This window comes from Stigmatopora nigra, chromosome 6 (assembly GCF_051989575.1).
Source record: "Stigmatopora nigra isolate UIUO_SnigA chromosome 6, RoL_Snig_1.1, whole genome shotgun sequence".
In the NCBI taxonomy this organism is placed as follows: Eukaryota; Metazoa; Chordata; class Actinopteri; order Syngnathiformes; family Syngnathidae; genus Stigmatopora; species Stigmatopora nigra.
Genome location: NC_135513.1, coordinates 11,424,060 through 11,442,952, shown reverse-complemented (window position 1 = coordinate 11,442,952; position 18,893 = coordinate 11,424,060). Strand labels below are relative to the sequence as shown.

The window sequence follows — 18,893 nt, the reverse complement described above, 5'->3', positions numbered from 1 at the left end:
AGCACAGTAGTATATTAAACTGATTAATATACGTATTATTATTGTTGCTATTATTATTATTACTATTTTGATAAGAAATGAAAGTAAACAAGTATTATTTATAACACTGTAACATATTCTTCTGGGAAAAATACTTTTAATTAGGCTGTTATTTTTAATCGTTTGAAACTAATTTTCATAGACTAATATTTGATATGTAATTAATGTTTGTATTTTGTACATTTCAATCATACAATAAGGCAAATACATACTATTTGTGTACATATTCGCAATGGAAAGCAGGTGGCAATTGTCAATGCATTTCAGTATAACTTTGTACTTTGCTCTTTTATTATATAAGTTATTAAAATTGAAAATGCATAGTGTGCAAACAAGAAACATGTTCTAGCTCTAGCACTAAGGAGTGGTTTTGTTTAATAGTGATCATAAATTAAAGGTCAGAATTCGATATGTCAACTTTTAAATGTAACACTTGAAAGAGAATATTATATATGAATAGAATTGAAATAAATAGTTTGGAATTGTTGAATTCTGAAGTTTACAAAGCGTGATGACGTGTGTTTAGGTCCGTGAATGCATCACGGTTTGGCCAAGCCCCTTTCTCTACTCACCGGCTCAGGTAACTTTCTCCCGGCTTCCTCTTGACGTGTGGATCGCCTCTTCCCCTCCAGCTAGGAAGGCCAAACGATCGGGCTCCAGCCATGGCCGAATCCCAGCTCGTGTGCATGGAGGACGGACACATCGGCGTCCAAGTGCCCGAGTCTCGGCCGGAGTTCTACTACAGCGAGGAGCAGCGCGCAGCAGTAGAAGAACTCCTCAAGAACGGCGACGGAGCTTTCAAAACGCGCCTCAGGGACGACAATATGAAAGACTTTTTGTCAGCAAGAGAAGTTAAAACATTGAACAACAACTTTAAACACTACGATGAAACCGGCGATGATGACAAGGGGGAGGCGGGGGCGTCGGCGGGGTCGTCAGACTCAGGGGTTCACTCCACCTACTGGCCCCAAATGTCCGATACCGAAGTGCCACCACTGGACATCGGGTGGCCCAGCTCGGGGATCTTCAGGGGGGTGACCCGGGTAGAGGTCCATACTCACCCGCCCAAGAACAATGGGCCTCATATCAAGGAAGTAGTACGCAGACTCATTCAGGGGGCTGCCAAGGTGAGCATCGATCGTCAACACTAATAATGATAAAAAATATTACACCATGTTTTTAACATTTTTTTCTAGATCAAATGTCAGTTTACAGCAGTGCAGTAATTGACCTAGTATAATAAAGTATAATTACCATATACACACACACACATACATATACATACATGCATATACATATATAGTTTGTCTTATAGTCCGGCAAATACGGTAGTTCCTCTTGTTAGTTAATTATATAATAGTGTGCACTATGACAACTATAATTATGTACTCTACCTGAATGCATAAAACATCCTTTCATAGGAGCATCATCAACTGCCCACATTAATAATAACACATCCCAGTGCTTACCACTTTGTACAATAGAAATCAACTGAACATTAGTTTTGTTTTACTTTCATAATGGTTATTTTAACAAAAGATGGAGCTTCAACAAGGCCCGGAAGAGCAGAAACAAATAAACTAGTTGACGTCTATTGTTTTTTTTTTAGATGAAGAAATATACTTAGTTAGACTTGTGCCAAATGGCCTATATTTGTTCATGAGTTGTTGAGTGAAAGAGCACTACTAAGTAAATAAAGCACATAACCTAATTCCACTTAGGTCATGAAAGGGTGTGACCCGGACCAAGAACCTGGTAAACATTGACGCGTAACTGAATCCTGGAAGTTTTTGACACACTTTTTGTTTTTCCTCACCTGTTTCCAGAGGTGTATTCTATCGAGAATTTGGCATTGGTCAAAATACCTAGGAAAAAGAACAGTATATTAAGGCTTCACATTTAAATTTAGATTTGACTGAACTGTCTTTTACCCTCGAGTCACAATGCAATTCTGGGTGTGCTGTTTCCTGTCTAAAGCGTGTAATCGATAATTGATTTAATTTTGTATTTTGGACAGCCTAAAACATGTTTTGGAATCCAGAAATATTTTAGCAACCAGGTGTCAAGAGAGACCAGATCAGACTTGTCAATTATAAAATATAATCCCAGATATAGATGGTGAAAAAGGACAGTCCCACATTCACTCCCTTCTTAAATTGTATAGTATGGCAGTTCCCAAGGTGAATTATAAAACAATAAAATCCAATGCTAAGAAAAACCTAATCTCAAGGGAATGAAATCAGCATTCGTACTGTATGGGTTCCTTTTAGTTGTGTATTTGTCCTTTTTACTACAGTTGGATGTGAAAGCATACTGCTGTTTATTTGTTGCTCAACTGGTTGTACTCTAGTGTTTGTGTTTAATTTGAGCATGATTCTACTGAATGACATGAAAAGAGTAGTGTGTATCATTATTATTGGCGCTTTCGATTTACAGTGGTGTGCAAAGATTACAACATCTTTTAGTTTGCCAAATAAGGGAAAGAGTGCTGACGTCCTCAAATTCTGATCTTGAAGTTCAAGTCACAACAAGCTTTCTTTGAAATCATACGAAGATTTGAACCTTTAAAAAGGATGAATACATGTATGCAATTCATTAAAAGCTTGGTATTTGTGGATTTGAAAAGATTATAGATGCAATTTTAGTGTTGAAAAACACGTCACGAATGAGTTTCCCCGAAATGGCTCTTTTGACAATTGAGGGTCTTTGAGACCACTTTTTTAATGTGTAGGCCTTCCCTGTAGTGACTTGTGAGGCCCTTCTTTTTTAAAGAAAGCCAGTAGCTGTCAGCAGCAAGTTCAATCGAAGAGCAATGCTCCCAGTCGTAACTCCTCTGAAGGGAAATAATAAACAGGCTGGGGGCCCAATGAACAGTACACAAGCAGATAAAAGCGAGCACTGGGGTTCGCCACTTAAAATTCTAGCAGAGTGCCTGGGAAGAAGTAAAGACTTTTCAAACATTAATTATGTTGTGCAGGGGTGGTGGTGGTGAAACAGCTCTGTGTGCCTGACCTGCTTGTAGGTTGGGTTTTTCAGCAAGAAGAATGAGTCAGTGTTGCCGTGAAAATAAAAACTCACAGGAGCACTTTTTGGAACTGTGAGCTCATGCTAATGACCCAAACTTTTCATAACAGCCAAGAACTTGTATTGTGAGGCCTGCTAAAAGAAAACTAGATTAGAAGTAGCAACTTATTTTGATTGGATTGGATAACTTTATGATTGGTGTATACATGGTTTACCAAAACTAGATTGTTGTTTTCATTTCGGGATCATCATAAATATACAATTTGTCACTGGTTATATCACAATTTTTCAATTTGTGAATAATACTGGTCTCCAAAAAACAATACTGGATGTGATTGGTGTTATGCCAAATTAAAATGTTGTTTGAAAAGATGAATTAAATGCAAATAATGTCATTTCTTCTGTAAACACAGGTGATTGCCATAGTGATGGACCTGCTCACTGACCTCCAGATACTGCAGGACCTGATGGATGCTGCCTGGCGTCGCTCTGTGCCCATCTACATCCTGCTGGACAACAGTGGCGTGCCGCACTTCTTGGACATGTGTTGCCGGCTACAGATTGGCGCCCAGCACCTTCGGGTAAGATGTTACTGTTTCCCACTGAGGTGAAGATTGTCACAGATGTGAGGAATTTTCATTGGTGCTCAGCAACTACTATATAGCCACACATTTCTAAGCTAACCTTCTTTTGTAAAGTATCTCAAAACGTAGCCTAATAAAGGTTAAAAAAAAACATGACATCGGGAATATCACTGTAATATTACATTGTTTTGTGTAATATTTGTTTTGGGTTGACACGTGTGCCTTATTTATTTTCAAAATTATTTCCTGGTCTTGCAAAATGAAATGTGCACTTACCTCGCATACCACAAAAATGCAAGACAGCAAACCAACCTCAGAATGACATTTGAAACTGTTTGATGTTATGACGGTATGAGGCAGAGGCACACAGTGTTCTTAGGAAGCAACTCATTTTTTTAACTCAAATAATAAGGCTATTTTTTTTGCATTAGCTTGGCGTTGTGTTCATAATGATCCACTTTGATTTGCAGAGCATCCGTGCCAGGACACTTAAAGGAGTGGGCTTCAATTTATCCTTTGGCAGACTCCCTGGCGCTATGTGTTCCAAGTACATGCTGGTGGATGGAGACAAGGTGGTCTTTGGATCCTACAGGTGAGAACCCAATTCCTCCCCATTTAAAATATCAGCACAAATAGCCACTCCCACTAATCATTTTGGATTTTGGGAAGCCACATGAGGCAAATAATTCCTGAAAAGACAAGGAGAGGCCAACATCTTAGTTTAAAGGTTAATTTATAGTAGCATTCAAGTCAGTAGGGCAACTGCAACTAATTCTATTTGTCATACTTTGGAGCAGTTGACATTTTATGACATTACATGAAAGATGTTTAATTTTTGCAGTGATAAAAATGAGCAATTAAATGTTTTATATAGAATAGAGACAATAAGTTTAAAAAAAACACCAGTAAATATGTCCTCCTAGAAAATATCCATGGTCAAAAAACTGAAAGACAGAAACAGATTAGTATTATTTAACATAAACTATTCAGCTGCTTCTACCAGGGGGCAAATAAAGGAGTTAAAGTATACTATAAGTGAGAGCAGTAATTGGAGCCATGACAAATTTACTACCACACCTAGGAAACCGGCTTTAGACTCGATATTCTAGTTTTAAATGTTTAAGCGAAGTTCTTCAGAGTGTCATTAGCACACAGTGATTGACGGGATCGACTTAAAACTGGAAGCAGTGCCACCTTTCCTGTCAAAAGTGACAGCTGGACCAAACTCATTAAGAGAAAGAAGAGATAAAGAGTGTAAAAGTGGCTGATTAAAACATACTTGTCATAAAATTCCCCACCTATCAGTTCCTCTTGGATGAATTCGTTATGATAAGTTCTGGGTTTCCACTCATTTTCAATGGTAGCAGTCATATGCAAAAACTGGTAATTTATGATCTCTTGTAGCATCTCATTTCCCAGAACCTGACTAAGCTTGTTTTAAGAAACTGACAATTTGAGTACAATAAGTTTCAATCTGAGCCAAAAGACAAATGGAAGTAGATAATCAAGTTCACTTTGTGCAAAATAAAAGCAAAACTTGCCAGAATGTTAAAAATGCGCATCAACAGGCATGTGGTGAAGGTTGGTGACCTAATGATGTGACACTCAACTTGTTTTTCTGTTCCCTGCCAGTTTCTCATGGTCCACATCACGCATGGACCGCAACACCATTATGGTGATGACAGGCCAGGTAGTGGAGTTCTTTGACCAGGACTTTCGTGAGCTCTACGCCGTGTCAGAGAAGCTAGACCTCTTCCGCGAGTTCCACGTGAGCCCGCCAGCCAAAGTAACCCCCAAAGTAACCCCAAGCGTGCGTTCCAAGGTGGCCTCAAAGCGCCCTCCACTTCCCGCCACAACATCCCGTTTCCAAGTCAGCCTTGGCGATGCCCACAACGTTAACATCGAGGTTCCCGCTCACAAGTACTACAACCCCAAGTACTTCCTCTTATTCCCGGACGTCCCGCATCCAGCAAGGTCCTTGCAGGCACCCACTAGACCATCTGAGCTCTTGCGGCTTATGGAGCCCCCAGACCAGGTCACCAGTAGCGAGAAGCTAGATCGCCTAAGCCCGTTACCGTCTCAAGCTCCTGTGGAATTCTTCAAAAAACCCAACGGATTTCCACCGGAGAAGAAGAGGCTGACACTGAGGCAAAGGATCACTAAAAAGTTATCGGCTAGCAAGCTGTCCATCAATAGTGGGAGGTCAAGCCCTGGCCCAGTAGAGCCCACCGGACAACAAGGCAGCCAGGACCACCTGGAGGTGAGGGTCAAGTCACCCTCTAACAAGCTCAAGCTCCTCAAGAGGCCATCCACGCTTGGGCCGAGGACGGACTCACTGCAGACGGTCGAGGTCCCTCAAGACAACATTAGTGAGTGATGAAATAGTACACTGGATATTAAACATAGTGCAGTGGATATTAAACATAGTACAGTGGATACTGCCCTTTGTTTAAAGTTGGGTTTTTGTTGACCATTGATCTGGAAAAGACACCTCAAATCCAAAAGGAAGATTTGAGATGGTACACTAAAAGTGGTGGCAAAGGGATTCTTGTTTTATAGATTTAAGGAAAGCACCTGTTGCCATACAATTTTGACCAATGGGGAAAGCTCATTTGTCCTTGACCAATGGTCAATACAATATGACTTGCGTTAAGATGCAACAAAACAAATATATAATAGGAAAAGCTTATGTGTGTGTGCTAAATCACACAAAGGCCAATTTGAAATTCATTTAAAAAAATAGGGTTTTCAAAATGCCTTTTTTTGGGTAGTAATTATAAGTATAAATTCATTGGCTGCCATTGGAGGGAGATTTTGATTGGGCTGAATCAAAAGAAAATGTCCACCAATAAAGTGCCAGAAAATCACCATCAATGTAGCACAATTTATAAGATTCTATGTTTTCTATAAAAGTAGTGAAGTCAAGTTACTGAGGGCCTATAAAAAAATAGGCAGTGGACCACAGTTGGACCACACGCCGTAGTTTGGAGATTATTTTTACAGCGTTATTTCAGCTATGAATTACAAATATACACGAAATACGATCGTACTTTAGCTTTTAGTTTTATTTTTTCTAAGCTCACACACTTATTCTGAGAGTTTGTTAATAGTTTTTTTCTTTTTGATCATCAGGCTGCAAGAGTCAACGTCAAACCAAACATGGCTGCAAAGTGTCCTGAGGTCTCGTTTTGGAAGACAATTTTAGTTTAAGTAAATATTTTTAACAGTTTACAAGCACTAAAATCACTTTTGTTAGTATATAATGTGATGGAATTAAGACTCAGACGTGCCACTACTCACCTTGGGCACCACTTTCCTTTTTTTTTTTAGCAGGACTGTATCATTCAAGCTAAACGGCTGACCGATCAAAAGTGGGTAATAAAAGCAAGACGTGCGTATGTTCTTCATCGTTGGAGGACCAATAAAAGATCTTTTATGAGGTTACTTTTGTTCAGAATTTAGCTTGTGTTAAGTTTTCTTGTTGATGTTTAGTTTGTGAACTCAAGGTTCAATCTCTAGTAAGGTTGTAGCCCCTTAAATTTTGGGTATTATTAAAAATTTAGGATAATATTGAGTTATTATTGTTTTGAATCTGTTGTTTTCATATTGTTGTTATTAAGCCTGCAGTGGCTGCTCGAGCCACTCGAGGGTAGCAAATACTGCTCGTTTTTTATATTAGGTTGATATTTTTAAGGCTGTTTTGCTTATCACTTTCCAAAAAAATGTTGGTATAACATTAATTATATCATTTTTCCTAGTAGTCATTTAAGTAGCTATTAAGCTATAGTTGAGAGAAGCAGGTGTAAGTAAGAAAGTAAGAAAAGGATGTGACCAGAGCAAATATGCATATGTCCATTGTGTATACAAAGCAAAGAACTTGCTTTGTATGTTTCGATTATAAAAGAATACCTTATTTTGAAAAGATATATGCATGGAAAAGGAAAAGCAGAAGCAAAGTAAAAACAGTCGCTGTACACTAAGAGGAAATGATTCAGTATTTCAAGTTTGTAAGAATAGCTCCTTTAAATATCCACCTTCATTTGTCACCCATCTTCCCCATTCTATAATTTTTAATGATGAAAAATGATAAGCATGATCTTCATAACTGGTTTAAAATCCTGATCAAATATTTATATAAGTTCACATTTAAACTTCCTTCCCAATTTATCTTGAAAATATAGACCAACATGTCAGGTATCTTACAATTACTTAGGCTTTAAATAGGGGAGATAAGTAACACTATCTAGTGAATATTAATAAATGAGCAGTCCTTATTGATTTGTATTTGTACTATATTAAGATGTGAAATGAGAACTTTTATTTAAATAGAGTTGTTTTATAAAACTTGTCTATAAAATGTGTATTTGAATAAAATATACTGCCAAGAATTCTCAAAAAAAGGTTAAAATCCAGTTCTCCAATGGCTACTTCAAAAATAATCACAACAATACAAAAGAGTCCTGCTATGAGTCTTGGCATGTAGTCACTTATGCCTTCTCCTGGACATTATTACTGTGTCCTGGTCTTAAAAACAAAGAGAAAACTTCTCCATCCTCAGCCAAAAATATTCACCATTGAGTACCTTCTGTCCAAGTTTTGGTTCAGTCCTGTTGTTTTTGGTTCTGCTTGATCAGCTTCTTCTTGCGCTGAGAAACTAGGTCATAGAAGGGGTCTTTGGTGATGCTCGCCCTTTAAAAAAATGATGGCTTGTTTAAAATCATCGCTGTCAACACTAAAATGCATTTTTTTTAATGGTTCGTAGCACCAACCAAATAAAACATGATGAAGAGGAAAAAAGTAAATATTCACTGGAGTATTAGTCGCATTTTGGGGAGGGCATTTTTAAAAATTGGATTAGAAACCAATAACCAGCATATTTTAAAGTCAACATAGTTGAATGGAAACAGGCTAAAGAGGCAACATTTACAGTGTTTTGAATTACTATAGCCTAAAAACATAACAGGTTTTTGGTGTTCAAAGAGTGACAAAAATAAGCATTTAAGTAGAGTATTAGTCCAAACTATGATAAAACAAGTGGGACTTACATTTTGGGGAAAAAAATGGTATATACAGCTGATACTGAATAACAGAAATGCAATTTGTTAGGTAGACTTGCATATAAATCAAGACGGATTCTTGGGTACCTGATTGCATTGACCCATGCATCTCTCTCGGGGGCACTTGCGGCACAGATGGCGTACGACTGATGTTTGCCCTCAACCACACGGCCGTCAGCCTCTGTCTTACATGCTTTGATTTTCTGACCCCGGCTGTTGGGGTTGTACAATTCCAGACAGTACTACAAAAAGGAATAAAACCATTTTAAAACCAACTAAATAATAAAATATCCAGACTTAAGCAATTATCTTGCTACGTGATGTACACTCACAGGTTTCCGAGGCATAGGGAGGTCTTTGACACAAAGGTTTTCCAGAGGGATGATGCCTCTGGGCTCCTTGTCCTGCCAGGAAAAATCAGACAACTATTAGAAGCAACCTCATTGGATAGAAGAAATATCCACACTCTTCTTGAACCTGGCTCTGTGGGTGTGTTCTACATTAACAAGTGGGAGTCAGCACATGCCTGCCACCATTCCAAGCTCTTCTGATTGACCTGTTAACCCTCCTAGCACGTGCTTGCCTGATTGGTTAATTATGAACTCAAGCATATTCTAGATAGGAGAGGTTCTGTAACCTTGTCTATGCAACTACATTAGCTCAATTATTTCTGCTTTCACATTTGAAAAGCTGATTTTTTTTCTTCCTGAAAAATTGCATTTTACTTATGATATATGAAGTTTCTATTTCCTTCTTTAGCACAATCTTTTAATGTAATGTAAACCATTTGCTATACAAATATATAGAAAAAGTAGCTTTCTGAGACCGTTTATATATTTATTATGAATATTAATTCTTGAAAAATGATTTTTGGGGGGAGTTTGAACAGCTATTTTGTTGAGGGTGATTATTTCTTCAAGATTCTAAACATTATTTTTTATTTCTACAGGGTGTATGGATCATGGCGCAAACGTCAATCCATTTTTGGCCTCAGGTGCATTTTTGGCCTGTCATGAGACTATTTTTATTAATACTTAGTATGCAAATTGCTTGTGATGAGAAGACTTACAGTAGTGAATTCGAAGTAATAGAGACAGTTGTCAGTAAGGATGAACCATCGTCTCTTCCACGTTTTCACTCGTCCACCTTCAAATGAAAATATAAGAAAAAGTTATCACAAATGACCATTTGATTTTGAATATTTACACTTTCACTGATTTTTTTTTACCAAGTTTGAGGAGCCATCCTTCTCTGTCGGGGTTGAAAAACGTATGCGTGAGGTCATTCCCGTCATCTTCTGGGATTTTAAATGGCTCGTTGCGGATACTTTCGTACAGTTTCTACACCAAACATAACAATAAATTAATTTAAAACTGAACATCTAACAAACAAATACCAAGTGAGGAAAATTCAAGAATTAATAATAACATATTTAAAGAAAAGCTAAGGAAAATGCAATATATCATGACAATAATACTACAAAACCACCCCAAAATAATAAAATATTATTAATCATGGAGGCAGGGTGTAAGAGTGGGTAGCACATCCGCCTCACAGTACTTGAGATCAATGTTTGATGACCATGTTTACCGAAAGAAGCTCTCCAGGGAGGTCAAGGCCATTGTTGATGCCTCTGTTCATGGACACGAATCGATCAAGCGTAGTCTTGTCTTTCACGTTGGGATTGTGGAGGCTGGTGTTCAGCATAATGATGGCGAATGATAATATGTAGCACGTGTCTGTGGAGGACACAGATGGCAAATCACATCACGTGGAACTCACGTGCAGCCACAATAGGAAGCAAAGCCAGACCAGCAGAAGTGAAAGTCCCAAAGGAAATTGTTTCATGAACAAAAGGTATGTGGCATCATAAACTGAATTATTTTAGTGTTTATTTGTTTTCAGCTATTATTCATCTGACCAGTGGATGGGAGATTTAATCTGCTAAATTAAAAATATGTGCATACACACTTTAAATCTGAGCCTACCTGTGGACTGGAAGACGTTAGCATTGCAGTTGCAGTATCGTAAGGCAAATGATTCCATCATACGATCGATTTTCTGGGCCTCGCCGGGCAAACGGAAACTCCACAAGAACTGTCTGTCATGTAAAAAGACACTTTGGTAAATCTGTGTGATGGGATGTCACAGTTTCACGTTATCATGCGTTGTTTTTTTTGGTGGAATTATTCCTATTTAAGTTTTCTCAATGGGAGATATTACAATATTAATTCCAATACTTCAAAGTATGTGACGAACCTGAGCGCTTGAACCAAGTTGAGGTCAGAGAACTCATGCAGTTCCACAAAAGCCTTCAAGGTTTGTAGGTGGATGTCATCTCTGGTTAAAAAGAAAAATGACAATGGAACATCTTTCTCATCTTTCTCACATTGGGATTTCCTCAGAATTGATCAGAAAATATCTCTATAATAAATCTTTGAAGGATTTTTGGAATCAACTGAAATGAGCTTAGAACGTTTATTGTACTTCAATACAAAATCGCATACATTTTTTTGGTTCATATTGCTTTTTAATAGGTTTTTGCTCACTTTTTACTCTTACTTGAATCAAATTTTAAGGGTCACATGATAACTTATCTTGCATTTTTGGCCTGCATGGAATGTTCAGATTGAAGTCGCTCACCTATCTCCAAGAAACTCCCCAATGGCCGTCTTGTTGAGGCCTTCTTCCTTGTAGAGAAACTCAGCGATACATCTAGGACTCATCTCTAAAAGCTTGTTCTCCACCAGATAATTGATACCCTGAACCAAAAACACAATACATTATCAGGCCATAGCAATGGTCTTTGAGTTGATTTTTCTTTGACTATGATCTCATCTTCTTCTAAAATGTGAACGGGAACCAACTTCTGAAATTCCGATTCCCTAAAATCACACATTGTTCCGCTTTCACGTGTAAAAAAAGTGCACTTAAAATTTCTTTAGCACTGTAATTGGGGAAAAAACTGACAAAACATACAGATTTTCCAAACCTACAAAAATACTGGTGTACTTAAGTCAATGTTTTCAGTAGCATTGCTGTTATATGTTTACTTGCAAATACAAAGGAAACCACAAACACGGCGGCCCTATGACAAACAGGAAGTCCCCGCTTTGCCGAGATGGAGGCGAGAAAATGCAACCCAGTTTCAGAAAATTGCTTGTTACACCATAAAAAATATTTCTAAGCCCACCTTTTTGGGGTCCATGTTGAACTTCTTCTTCCCATTGGATAACTTTTTCCTTCCCATGTTTCTGCTGGGAAAAAAAGCAATACAAGAGTCATTTAATCTTGCTTAATGTGACCTAATGATATTCAATGATGGAAAAATTAGTGGTTACAAATTAAGACATGGCTTTTGGCGTAATAAATGAATGTGGTTCAACATTGGTAGCAATAAAATAGCTCTAAAATGCTTACTTCCAATACAAATGGTACACATTGTATCTTAAATTAATCCAGATTTATGAGTCTTCCTGCAAAAACTCGATGGAGTTTATTCGTTTATGCACTTAACATTTGTGTTATAAGAGAATTTCACTAAACTAGTCTCTAATGCAAAAAAAGGGGAATATGGACCAGATATCTATTGGAACTAATATTTGTAGATCATATCAGGATTGGCAGAGTATTTCATACCTTTCTTCAGTCTCAGACGACTCAAAGACGAGTATCTCTGCCATGACACTGTCGATTTCTTCCTTCAGTTTCTGTAAAAATCAATCAACATCAATTTTTGCATTGATTTGTTTGTGTGGCGAAGAAATTAGTGATGATGTACCTGGATATCAGCCAGAAGTCCCTTCTTGTACATCTTGATATTTTCTAGCTCTAACCTTTCAGCCGCTGTGAAGTCTGACAGAACTAAAAGAAGTGACAATGTGTTATTGCTTTTTTGTGGAAGACAAAGATGAGTTTCTATTTATAATTCTTGCCTATGTTCAACTTTGTGTATGAGGGACTTCCATTCATATTGGACTCGGACTGCTTTGTATCAAATAAAATAATATTTTGTCTGAATATGTGATCATGGAATCATCAGTGCACTTCCTCTTAGAAGCTGCTTGTATCTTGTGGACGACAACATGAGCTGCACGCCCTTCCGGTGCTCTGCTTTTGCAACATGCATGCATATGAAAAGTCATCAAAGATGCTGCTGACATTAAGTGAAAAAAGAACTGGCATTTAAATGGTGACCATATGAAGGAAATGACACCACATTTTTACTTTGTTTAGAAGAAACACTTTCTTACTGTGTTGTAGTCTATAAAATTTTGACCAAAACAGCACATATTGTAGAATTTCTGTTTCTTACGCTGATCTTATGAAAAAAAATCTCATTATGCCATGTTATTGTTGTAATAAAATGATGGCTAATATTTTTTTTTTTAAATCTGTGCATGCTCATTTTGGCAAATAAAATTATGAAATGTATTTGAATGTTATATTTTTACTTCTGTTAACCAAATCACCTTCTATAATAAATAAAATCACTAAAGATTAAGGTCTAACTATTCATACTTTTTAAACAATTGTTGTTTTGTGTAATCAAATCTACTATTAAAACTTTTATTTTCACATGACGATTTAAAAATAACAACAACAAAATCTATCATTTTAACAAAAAATGTATCTCTATATACATATATAATCATCATTACCATATAAACTATTAATACATTTATATATTTTCAAAACCAAGAAAAACTAGAATTGTATATATTTTTTTAAATGTAAATTATTGTTAAATGAAGCAAAAAAATGAATTTCATTAAAACTCTTCTTACCCATTTGGCTGTCAATCATGAGCTCCACCAAAATGAAAGCGCAATAAGTATATCAAAATAAAATGACTACATAAACGTGCCTGGATGCCGCATCAGAATGAAGTCAACACAGTGTGGGCAACACCTGAATGAGTGATGCGCTCTCCTTTAAATCGCATGAACATCGACACCTCCAAGCCTTCATTTCATGAGGAAATCATCCTTTCAAATTAAAACCTGAGCCTGAAACATGTCTAACTGGCACATTGGTGACGCTTGTCCTTTTTCTCTCTTTTTTTGTTCCAGTTGCAACTTCCTCTTCCCTCTGAACAAAGTAAATATAGTAGACTACATTTAAAAAAAGTCAATACATGCCTGTTAAATATTTCTATTGTTTTCAGCAAAGGGACCAAAAATTTGAATGGCTACTCTAAAATAACAAAACTAAAAAAGCTCAATGTTAAGACAAATTCTTGAGTATTCTTCTAAAAGTATCCAAATATCGTAGTAGAACTCTTTAACAAAATTCACAGGGCAAAGTATTACCAGTAGCAGGTTGAAGGAACAAAAAAAATGTCTTTTCCATCTCAAAGTGCCTAGCAAGGAGGAGATAAGATTTTCCAGTCTGCCAGGGGGTTGTCCCGCCTCGGGGACAAAATTATCCAAAAAAAAACCCTCTGATGCTTGGAGCCGTGAGATAAATTTTCCATGTTGGACAGAAGCTTGTTCAGTGTCGCTCTTATTTCAAGCTATCGTAATGTATGTCTTTCTTTCTCATCTCATTATCTGAACCACTTCTTCCTAATTAGGGTTGTGGGGGTGCTGGGGCCTATCCCAGCTGACTTTGGGCCAGAAGCGGGGGACACCCTGAATCGGCGCACACACACACTCATACTTAGGGGCAATTTAGAGTGTCCAATCAGCCTATAATCCATGTTTTTAGAATGTGAGAGGAAACTGGGGTATCCAAAGGAAACCCACGCAGGCCCGAAGAGACCATGCAAACTCCACACAGGTGGACCAACCTGGATTTGAACCCAGGAACCCAGAGCCATGAGGCAGACATGCTAACTACTCGTGCCACCGAGCCATACCATAATGCATTTTCACAACAGGATCCGCTTGTCTGATCATTTTTGTCATATGGAGGTGATGAAAGTTGGCAGTGTCATCACATGACATCACTTCAAGTGTTCAAACATGACCGCCAAATCATGCAATAAAATCAGAAAGTACAAGATGAACTATCCTTCGTTTAGTTTAAACAAGTTTATCTTGAAAGGATGTGCTAAAGTGGCGTGGAACATATTTTTTTAGAGAAAAAGACTAACATCCTTATGAGGAAAAGATGACATGATTAGGGAAACTCATTGATTTAGGACCAAATAAGAACTGCAATGCCACCTTTTGGCTGTAAAGCCAAGCTACAGATTGGAAATCGAGGTTAATATTTTGTTTTGTTCTGGTTTTGTTTAAATATACGGTGGAGGGTTGTAGAAGATATAAGGGAAACAAATGAGGGCCTAGTTATTATGGCACTAAATTAATCAAAATGTATCTATTAGTTAACCAAGAAACTAACCAGCTAAGTACACGTATTTTAGGTGTGTGAATAGTAATGGGAAGCAATTTGAATTTGTGAAGTTTAAATGCCAATCTTGTGACTACATTAATATACAACAGTTCTGTTTGCATCATTTTCTATCTTATAAAAATTGTGATGTGAATCATTTTAGTTTTATTAATGAATACATACCTATTCTAATTCATACATACATATTACCTGCATGTCAGTATTTATATAAGGACGAATAGTCAGGCAAACATACAAATAGATAGACATAACTAGAGTTGTTTTTTTTTTAAGATACGAATGGCCATTTAGGAGAGTGAGATTTTAGGTATGAGGAAGTTGAGCGCAACACACTGCAACACTTTACCACAACGCACACATATTGAAAAGAAGTATGATTATGTGCGTGTGTGTCTGTGTTACAACTTCCTGTAGTCTTACAGGGTAGAAGGTTTTTGAGCTTGTGTGCACCTTGAGTGTGAATCCGAGCAACATGCAGGCCATCAAGTGTGTGGTGGTTGGAGACGGGTATGATTTACATTTCTTTTCAATGTATATTATAAATATTGTAGTACTTAAGATGGTTATGTGTCAAAACTTTTGTTGGAATTGGGTGTGTGAGGTTATAAGTGTCAAAGATGATTTGTTTTAGAATCGCTGAGCTTGACTTCTAGATTCTGATGAAAAAGATTAGGTAAGGTCATTGGTCAAGTAAATTAATTGTCCGGTATGCTATCATTTGAAACTAATTGTACACCAATTGTTGAGACTGTGCTAGAACAATTTGAGCAACTTCCTTTTCCCTTCAAACAGCCCTTTTCGTAAGAATGAGCATTCGTACTAGTGTCGTGTGGAAAAAGTGTTAGATGCTCTTCAGTGAGGACCAATGTCTTAAAATGGATCCCCAAAATCCCCTATTGTAGAAAGGCCCCCTATATTTTAAAATACCTGGCTGTGTTTTTGTCTCTTCTGTGAAAAATAATGATTTCTCACTTTATTTTACAATGATCAACATTTGGATTGATTGTATTAGATTGATGTATTTCTCTAATAAGCACTCTTGTTGTCCTATACTTTCTTGATGGTCATTATAAGGCAGACATCATTCAGAGAACATGGTTGCTGTTCACATAAAAAAGTAAAAGACGAGATATGGGTTTGTGTAGCAGCTGTGACGACACCGCATCAATCAGACCGCTTCCTGTTTTCACAGTCTTCATTTCCTCTCTACACTCACACAACTTTTTTTCAATGTCACATAAGGGTGCATGTATTTGTGTGTCTGTCCCAGGGCGGTGGGGAAAACATGTCTACTGATCAGTTACACAACCAACGCCTTCCCAGGGGAATACATCCCCACTGTGTGAGTACAAAAAAAGGCACTCACGCACAGAAAACAGAGGCTTCCAAATCAATCAGGTTGTAAAAAACTGACACAACTCCAATCGCTTCAGGTTTAAAGGACAACTCCATAAACTGAAATGTACAAAATGAAGTTTTCACGTCATATAATATGTTTAAATGTGCATAACACCCATCCAAAAGAGCAATTTTTCTATCCTGATCCTGAAGCTTTGACAACTACTCAGCCAATGTGATGGTGGACAGCAAGCCGGTCAACTTGGGCCTTTGGGACACGGCAGGACAAGAAGATTATGACAGACTGAGACCGCTGTCCTACCCACAGACGGTATAAATAGATGCTAACAATCAAACACACACAAATAAAGCCTCACCCTTTTTTTGGGTGTGTTATGATGTGTATGCGCAGGATGTGTTTCTGATTTGTTTCTCCCTGGTGAGTCCTGCCTCGCATGAGAATGTCAGAGCTAAGGTGAGGCTCAACTTCTACAGAACAATACATATTTATATACATATTAGGAGAGCTCACCATAAATGAGGTATAAATATCTTACCGATCAAAGCGCCATGTAACTGAAGATTTGTGAACTTGTTTGTCAGTGGTACCCTGAGGTACGCCATCATTGCCCATCTACACCAATCATCCTGGTTGGCACCAAGTTGGATCTGAGGGATGAGAAGGACACGGTGGATAAGCTCAAGGACAAGAAACTGTCTCCCATCACGTACCCACAAGGTCTGGCACTGGCCAAGGAGATAGGTAGGTCCTTGATCATCCTGCACAGGTGTCAAAGTGGCGGCCCAGGGCCAAATCTGGCCTAACGCATCACTTTGTGCGACCCAGGAAAGTAAATTATGAGTGCTGACTTTCTGTTTTAGGATCAAATTAAAATGAAGAGTACATACTTATATATTTCGTGATTTTCCCCCTTTTAAATCGATAATTGCTATTTTTTTTAATCCATATTTTCTTTGTTTTTAGTTCAAAACCAATGTTGTAAAATATAAAAATATATTTAAAAAAGCTTAAATAAACATTGTTTTAGATCTATAAAAAACTGAATATTCAGGGACTTTAATCTAGTTCATTTAATCCATTTATACAAAAAAAATCTAAATATTATATCTAAAATGGTCCAACCCACATGAAATCGAGTTGACGTTAAAGCGGCCCGCGAACCAACCCGCTGGGTTTGACACCCTTGATCTACTGTGTACATGTGTACTAAAAATCTTGATGTATTTTGAAATCTTAAAATCTATTGAACCCTTGCTTCAAACACTCAAATATGCTTGAAACTCAAGTTACTCTGAATTCATGTTCAAGTTATTTGATCAGTTCCATGCAAATGAATGTGTATTCCAGATGCCATCAAATACCTTGAATGCTCTGCGCTGACGCAGCGGGGTCTGAAGACTGTTTTTGATGAAGCCATCAGAGCAGTTCTTTGCCCGCCCCCAACCTCAATCAAGAAGAAGGGTTGCACACTCATCTGAGGAAAGGTAACCATCAAACACGTTAGATTTTTCATGTTAACCAAGAAAATAATTACTGTTTTCATAAAAAGGCAATACAGAACTATTATTTTACTATCAATCCAGAAAACAATTTCATTAGTATTTGAAATTTTTAAAGATTTAACACATAATGGGGTAAAAAAAAAAACCTTCATTACATTATAGATCACTTTTTTTTGTAGAAATGTTTTATTTCCTACTGCTATAACAGATACAGGAAATGTATTTCATTATCAGAATCAATCAGATCAATCTGATAACTTCTTCTTTTTTCTTTACCAGAGTATATCAAAGTCCTCCATTGAAGTTCTTGCAAAGGATTTAAATGTCAATACATAATGTGGACACATATTTGTGTCAAACCTTCTTGCTACTGCTCATTCATATATACAAATGTTATTTGTTGTGATTAAAATAAAAAAAATGAAAATCAAGCATACAGTTATTCAAGTGTAAGATTATTAATCATTCTTATGATTTGTCATCTCAAGGCAAATGAGATGAATGGACAATATGCCATTTCTCATTTATCTCAAAGCATCCCTGCCACCTGCCACAAGCACAAGTAACTTGCTGATTAATCACAACTATTAGCATGCATTAGCATTCTATAAGGACTGATTAAATCATTATCTGCCGTTGACAGCCATTGCTTTCTCATCCATTTTGACTTGGAGAGCTAACAGCAATCATTCACTGCCAGGCTCTCCCAATTAATCTGGTGTCAATGGCACTAAAACATGAACACTCTCATCCAGCCCTCAGTTTAAATATATGTGACATCGCTGGCCCCAAATGATTTATAGATTTGAAAGATTGACTGAGACGTGAAATGTAATTGTCCAATTGTTCCAACCTTCTTGTGTGGAGTTTGCATGCTCGCCCTATGCCTGTGTAGGTTTTCTCATGGTATTCCACATTCCAAAAACATGCATGTAGGCTGATTGAACACTAAATTCCCCATAGGTGC

At 37.4% G+C, this 18,893-nt stretch overlaps 3 protein-coding genes across 5 annotated transcripts; 2 read left to right on the top strand and 1 right to left on the bottom strand.

Moving 5' to 3' along the window:
* The first annotated feature begins 602 nt into the window (after positions 1 to 602).
* fam83fb (family with sequence similarity 83 member Fb) lies at positions 603 to 7,119 on the top strand. The gene is made up of 5 exons (XM_077718630.1): positions 603 to 1,166; positions 3,477 to 3,644; positions 4,118 to 4,239; positions 5,280 to 6,016; positions 6,780 to 7,119. Exons 1-5 carry the CDS (start codon positions 702 to 704, stop codon positions 6,824 to 6,826), a joined length of 1,539 nt encoding a protein of 512 aa, XP_077574756.1. The 5' UTR covers positions 603 to 701; the 3' UTR covers positions 6,827 to 7,119.
* cyth4b (cytohesin 4b) lies at positions 3,328 to 17,808 on the bottom strand. 3 transcript variants are annotated; one of them, XM_077718634.1, is made up of 15 exons: positions 17,786 to 17,808; positions 16,960 to 17,071; positions 12,486 to 12,568; positions 12,344 to 12,414; positions 11,898 to 11,961; positions 11,348 to 11,466; positions 10,964 to 11,044; positions 10,693 to 10,805; positions 10,295 to 10,443; positions 9,933 to 10,044; positions 9,774 to 9,850; positions 9,037 to 9,108; positions 8,792 to 8,946; positions 8,230 to 8,336; positions 3,328 to 4,336 (listed from the first exon to the last, which is right to left on the bottom strand). In XM_077718634.1, the coding sequence occupies exons 2-14, from the start codon at positions 17,027 to 17,029 to the stop codon at positions 8,249 to 8,251; spliced, it is 1,254 nt and encodes a 417-aa protein (XP_077574760.1). In that variant the 5' UTR covers positions 17,030 to 17,071; positions 17,786 to 17,808; the 3' UTR covers positions 3,328 to 4,336; positions 8,230 to 8,248. The 3 variants fall into 3 exon arrangements, with proteins under 3 accessions (XP_077574760.1, XP_077574759.1, XP_077574761.1); XM_077718633.1 differs by lacking the exon at positions 3,328 to 4,336 and having other exon boundaries at positions 7,943 to 8,336; XM_077718635.1 differs by lacking the exons at positions 3,328 to 4,336; positions 16,960 to 17,071; positions 17,786 to 17,808 and adding an exon at positions 13,492 to 13,687 and having other exon boundaries at positions 7,943 to 8,336.
* On the top strand, positions 15,428 to 18,362 carry rac2 (Rac family small GTPase 2). The gene is made up of 7 exons (XM_077718639.1): positions 15,428 to 15,571; positions 16,335 to 16,406; positions 16,616 to 16,733; positions 16,815 to 16,877; positions 17,006 to 17,165; positions 17,772 to 17,908; positions 18,206 to 18,362. The coding sequence occupies exons 1-6, from the start codon at positions 15,537 to 15,539 to the stop codon at positions 17,900 to 17,902; spliced, it is 579 nt and encodes a 192-aa protein (XP_077574765.1). The 5' UTR covers positions 15,428 to 15,536; the 3' UTR covers positions 17,903 to 17,908; positions 18,206 to 18,362.
* The last annotated feature ends 531 nt before the right edge of the window (positions 18,363 to 18,893 follow it).

Coding starts and splice junctions, on each gene's coding strand:
- rac2 (XM_077718639.1), top strand. CDS start 15,537: ATGCAGGCCATCAAGTGTGTGGTGGTTGGAGACGG. Junction 16,407..16,615: donor GGGGAATACATCCCCACTGT/GTGAGTACAAAA, acceptor CTGATCCTGAAG/CTTTGACAACTACTCAGCCA. Junction 16,734..16,814: donor CGCTGTCCTACCCACAGACG/GTATAAATAGAT, acceptor GTGTATGCGCAG/GATGTGTTTCTGATTTGTTT.
- cyth4b (XM_077718634.1), bottom strand. CDS start 17,029: ATGATGGCGTACCTCAGGGTACCACTGACAAACAAGTTCACAAATCTT. Junction 12,569..16,959: donor GTTACATGGCGCTTTGATCG/GTAAGATATTTA, acceptor CACTTCTTTTAG/TTCTGTCAGACTTCACAGCG. Junction 12,415..12,485: donor GACTTCTGGCTGATATCCAG/GTACATCATCAC, acceptor TGATTTTTACAG/AAACTGAAGGAAGAAATCGA.
- fam83fb (XM_077718630.1), top strand. CDS start 702: ATGGCCGAATCCCAGCTCGTGTGCATGGAGGACGGACACATCGGCGTC. Junction 1,167..3,476: donor TCATTCAGGGGGCTGCCAAG/GTGAGCATCGAT, acceptor CTGTAAACACAG/GTGATTGCCATAGTGATGGA. Junction 4,240..5,279: donor GTGGTCTTTGGATCCTACAG/GTGAGAACCCAA, acceptor GTTCCCTGCCAG/TTTCTCATGGTCCACATCAC.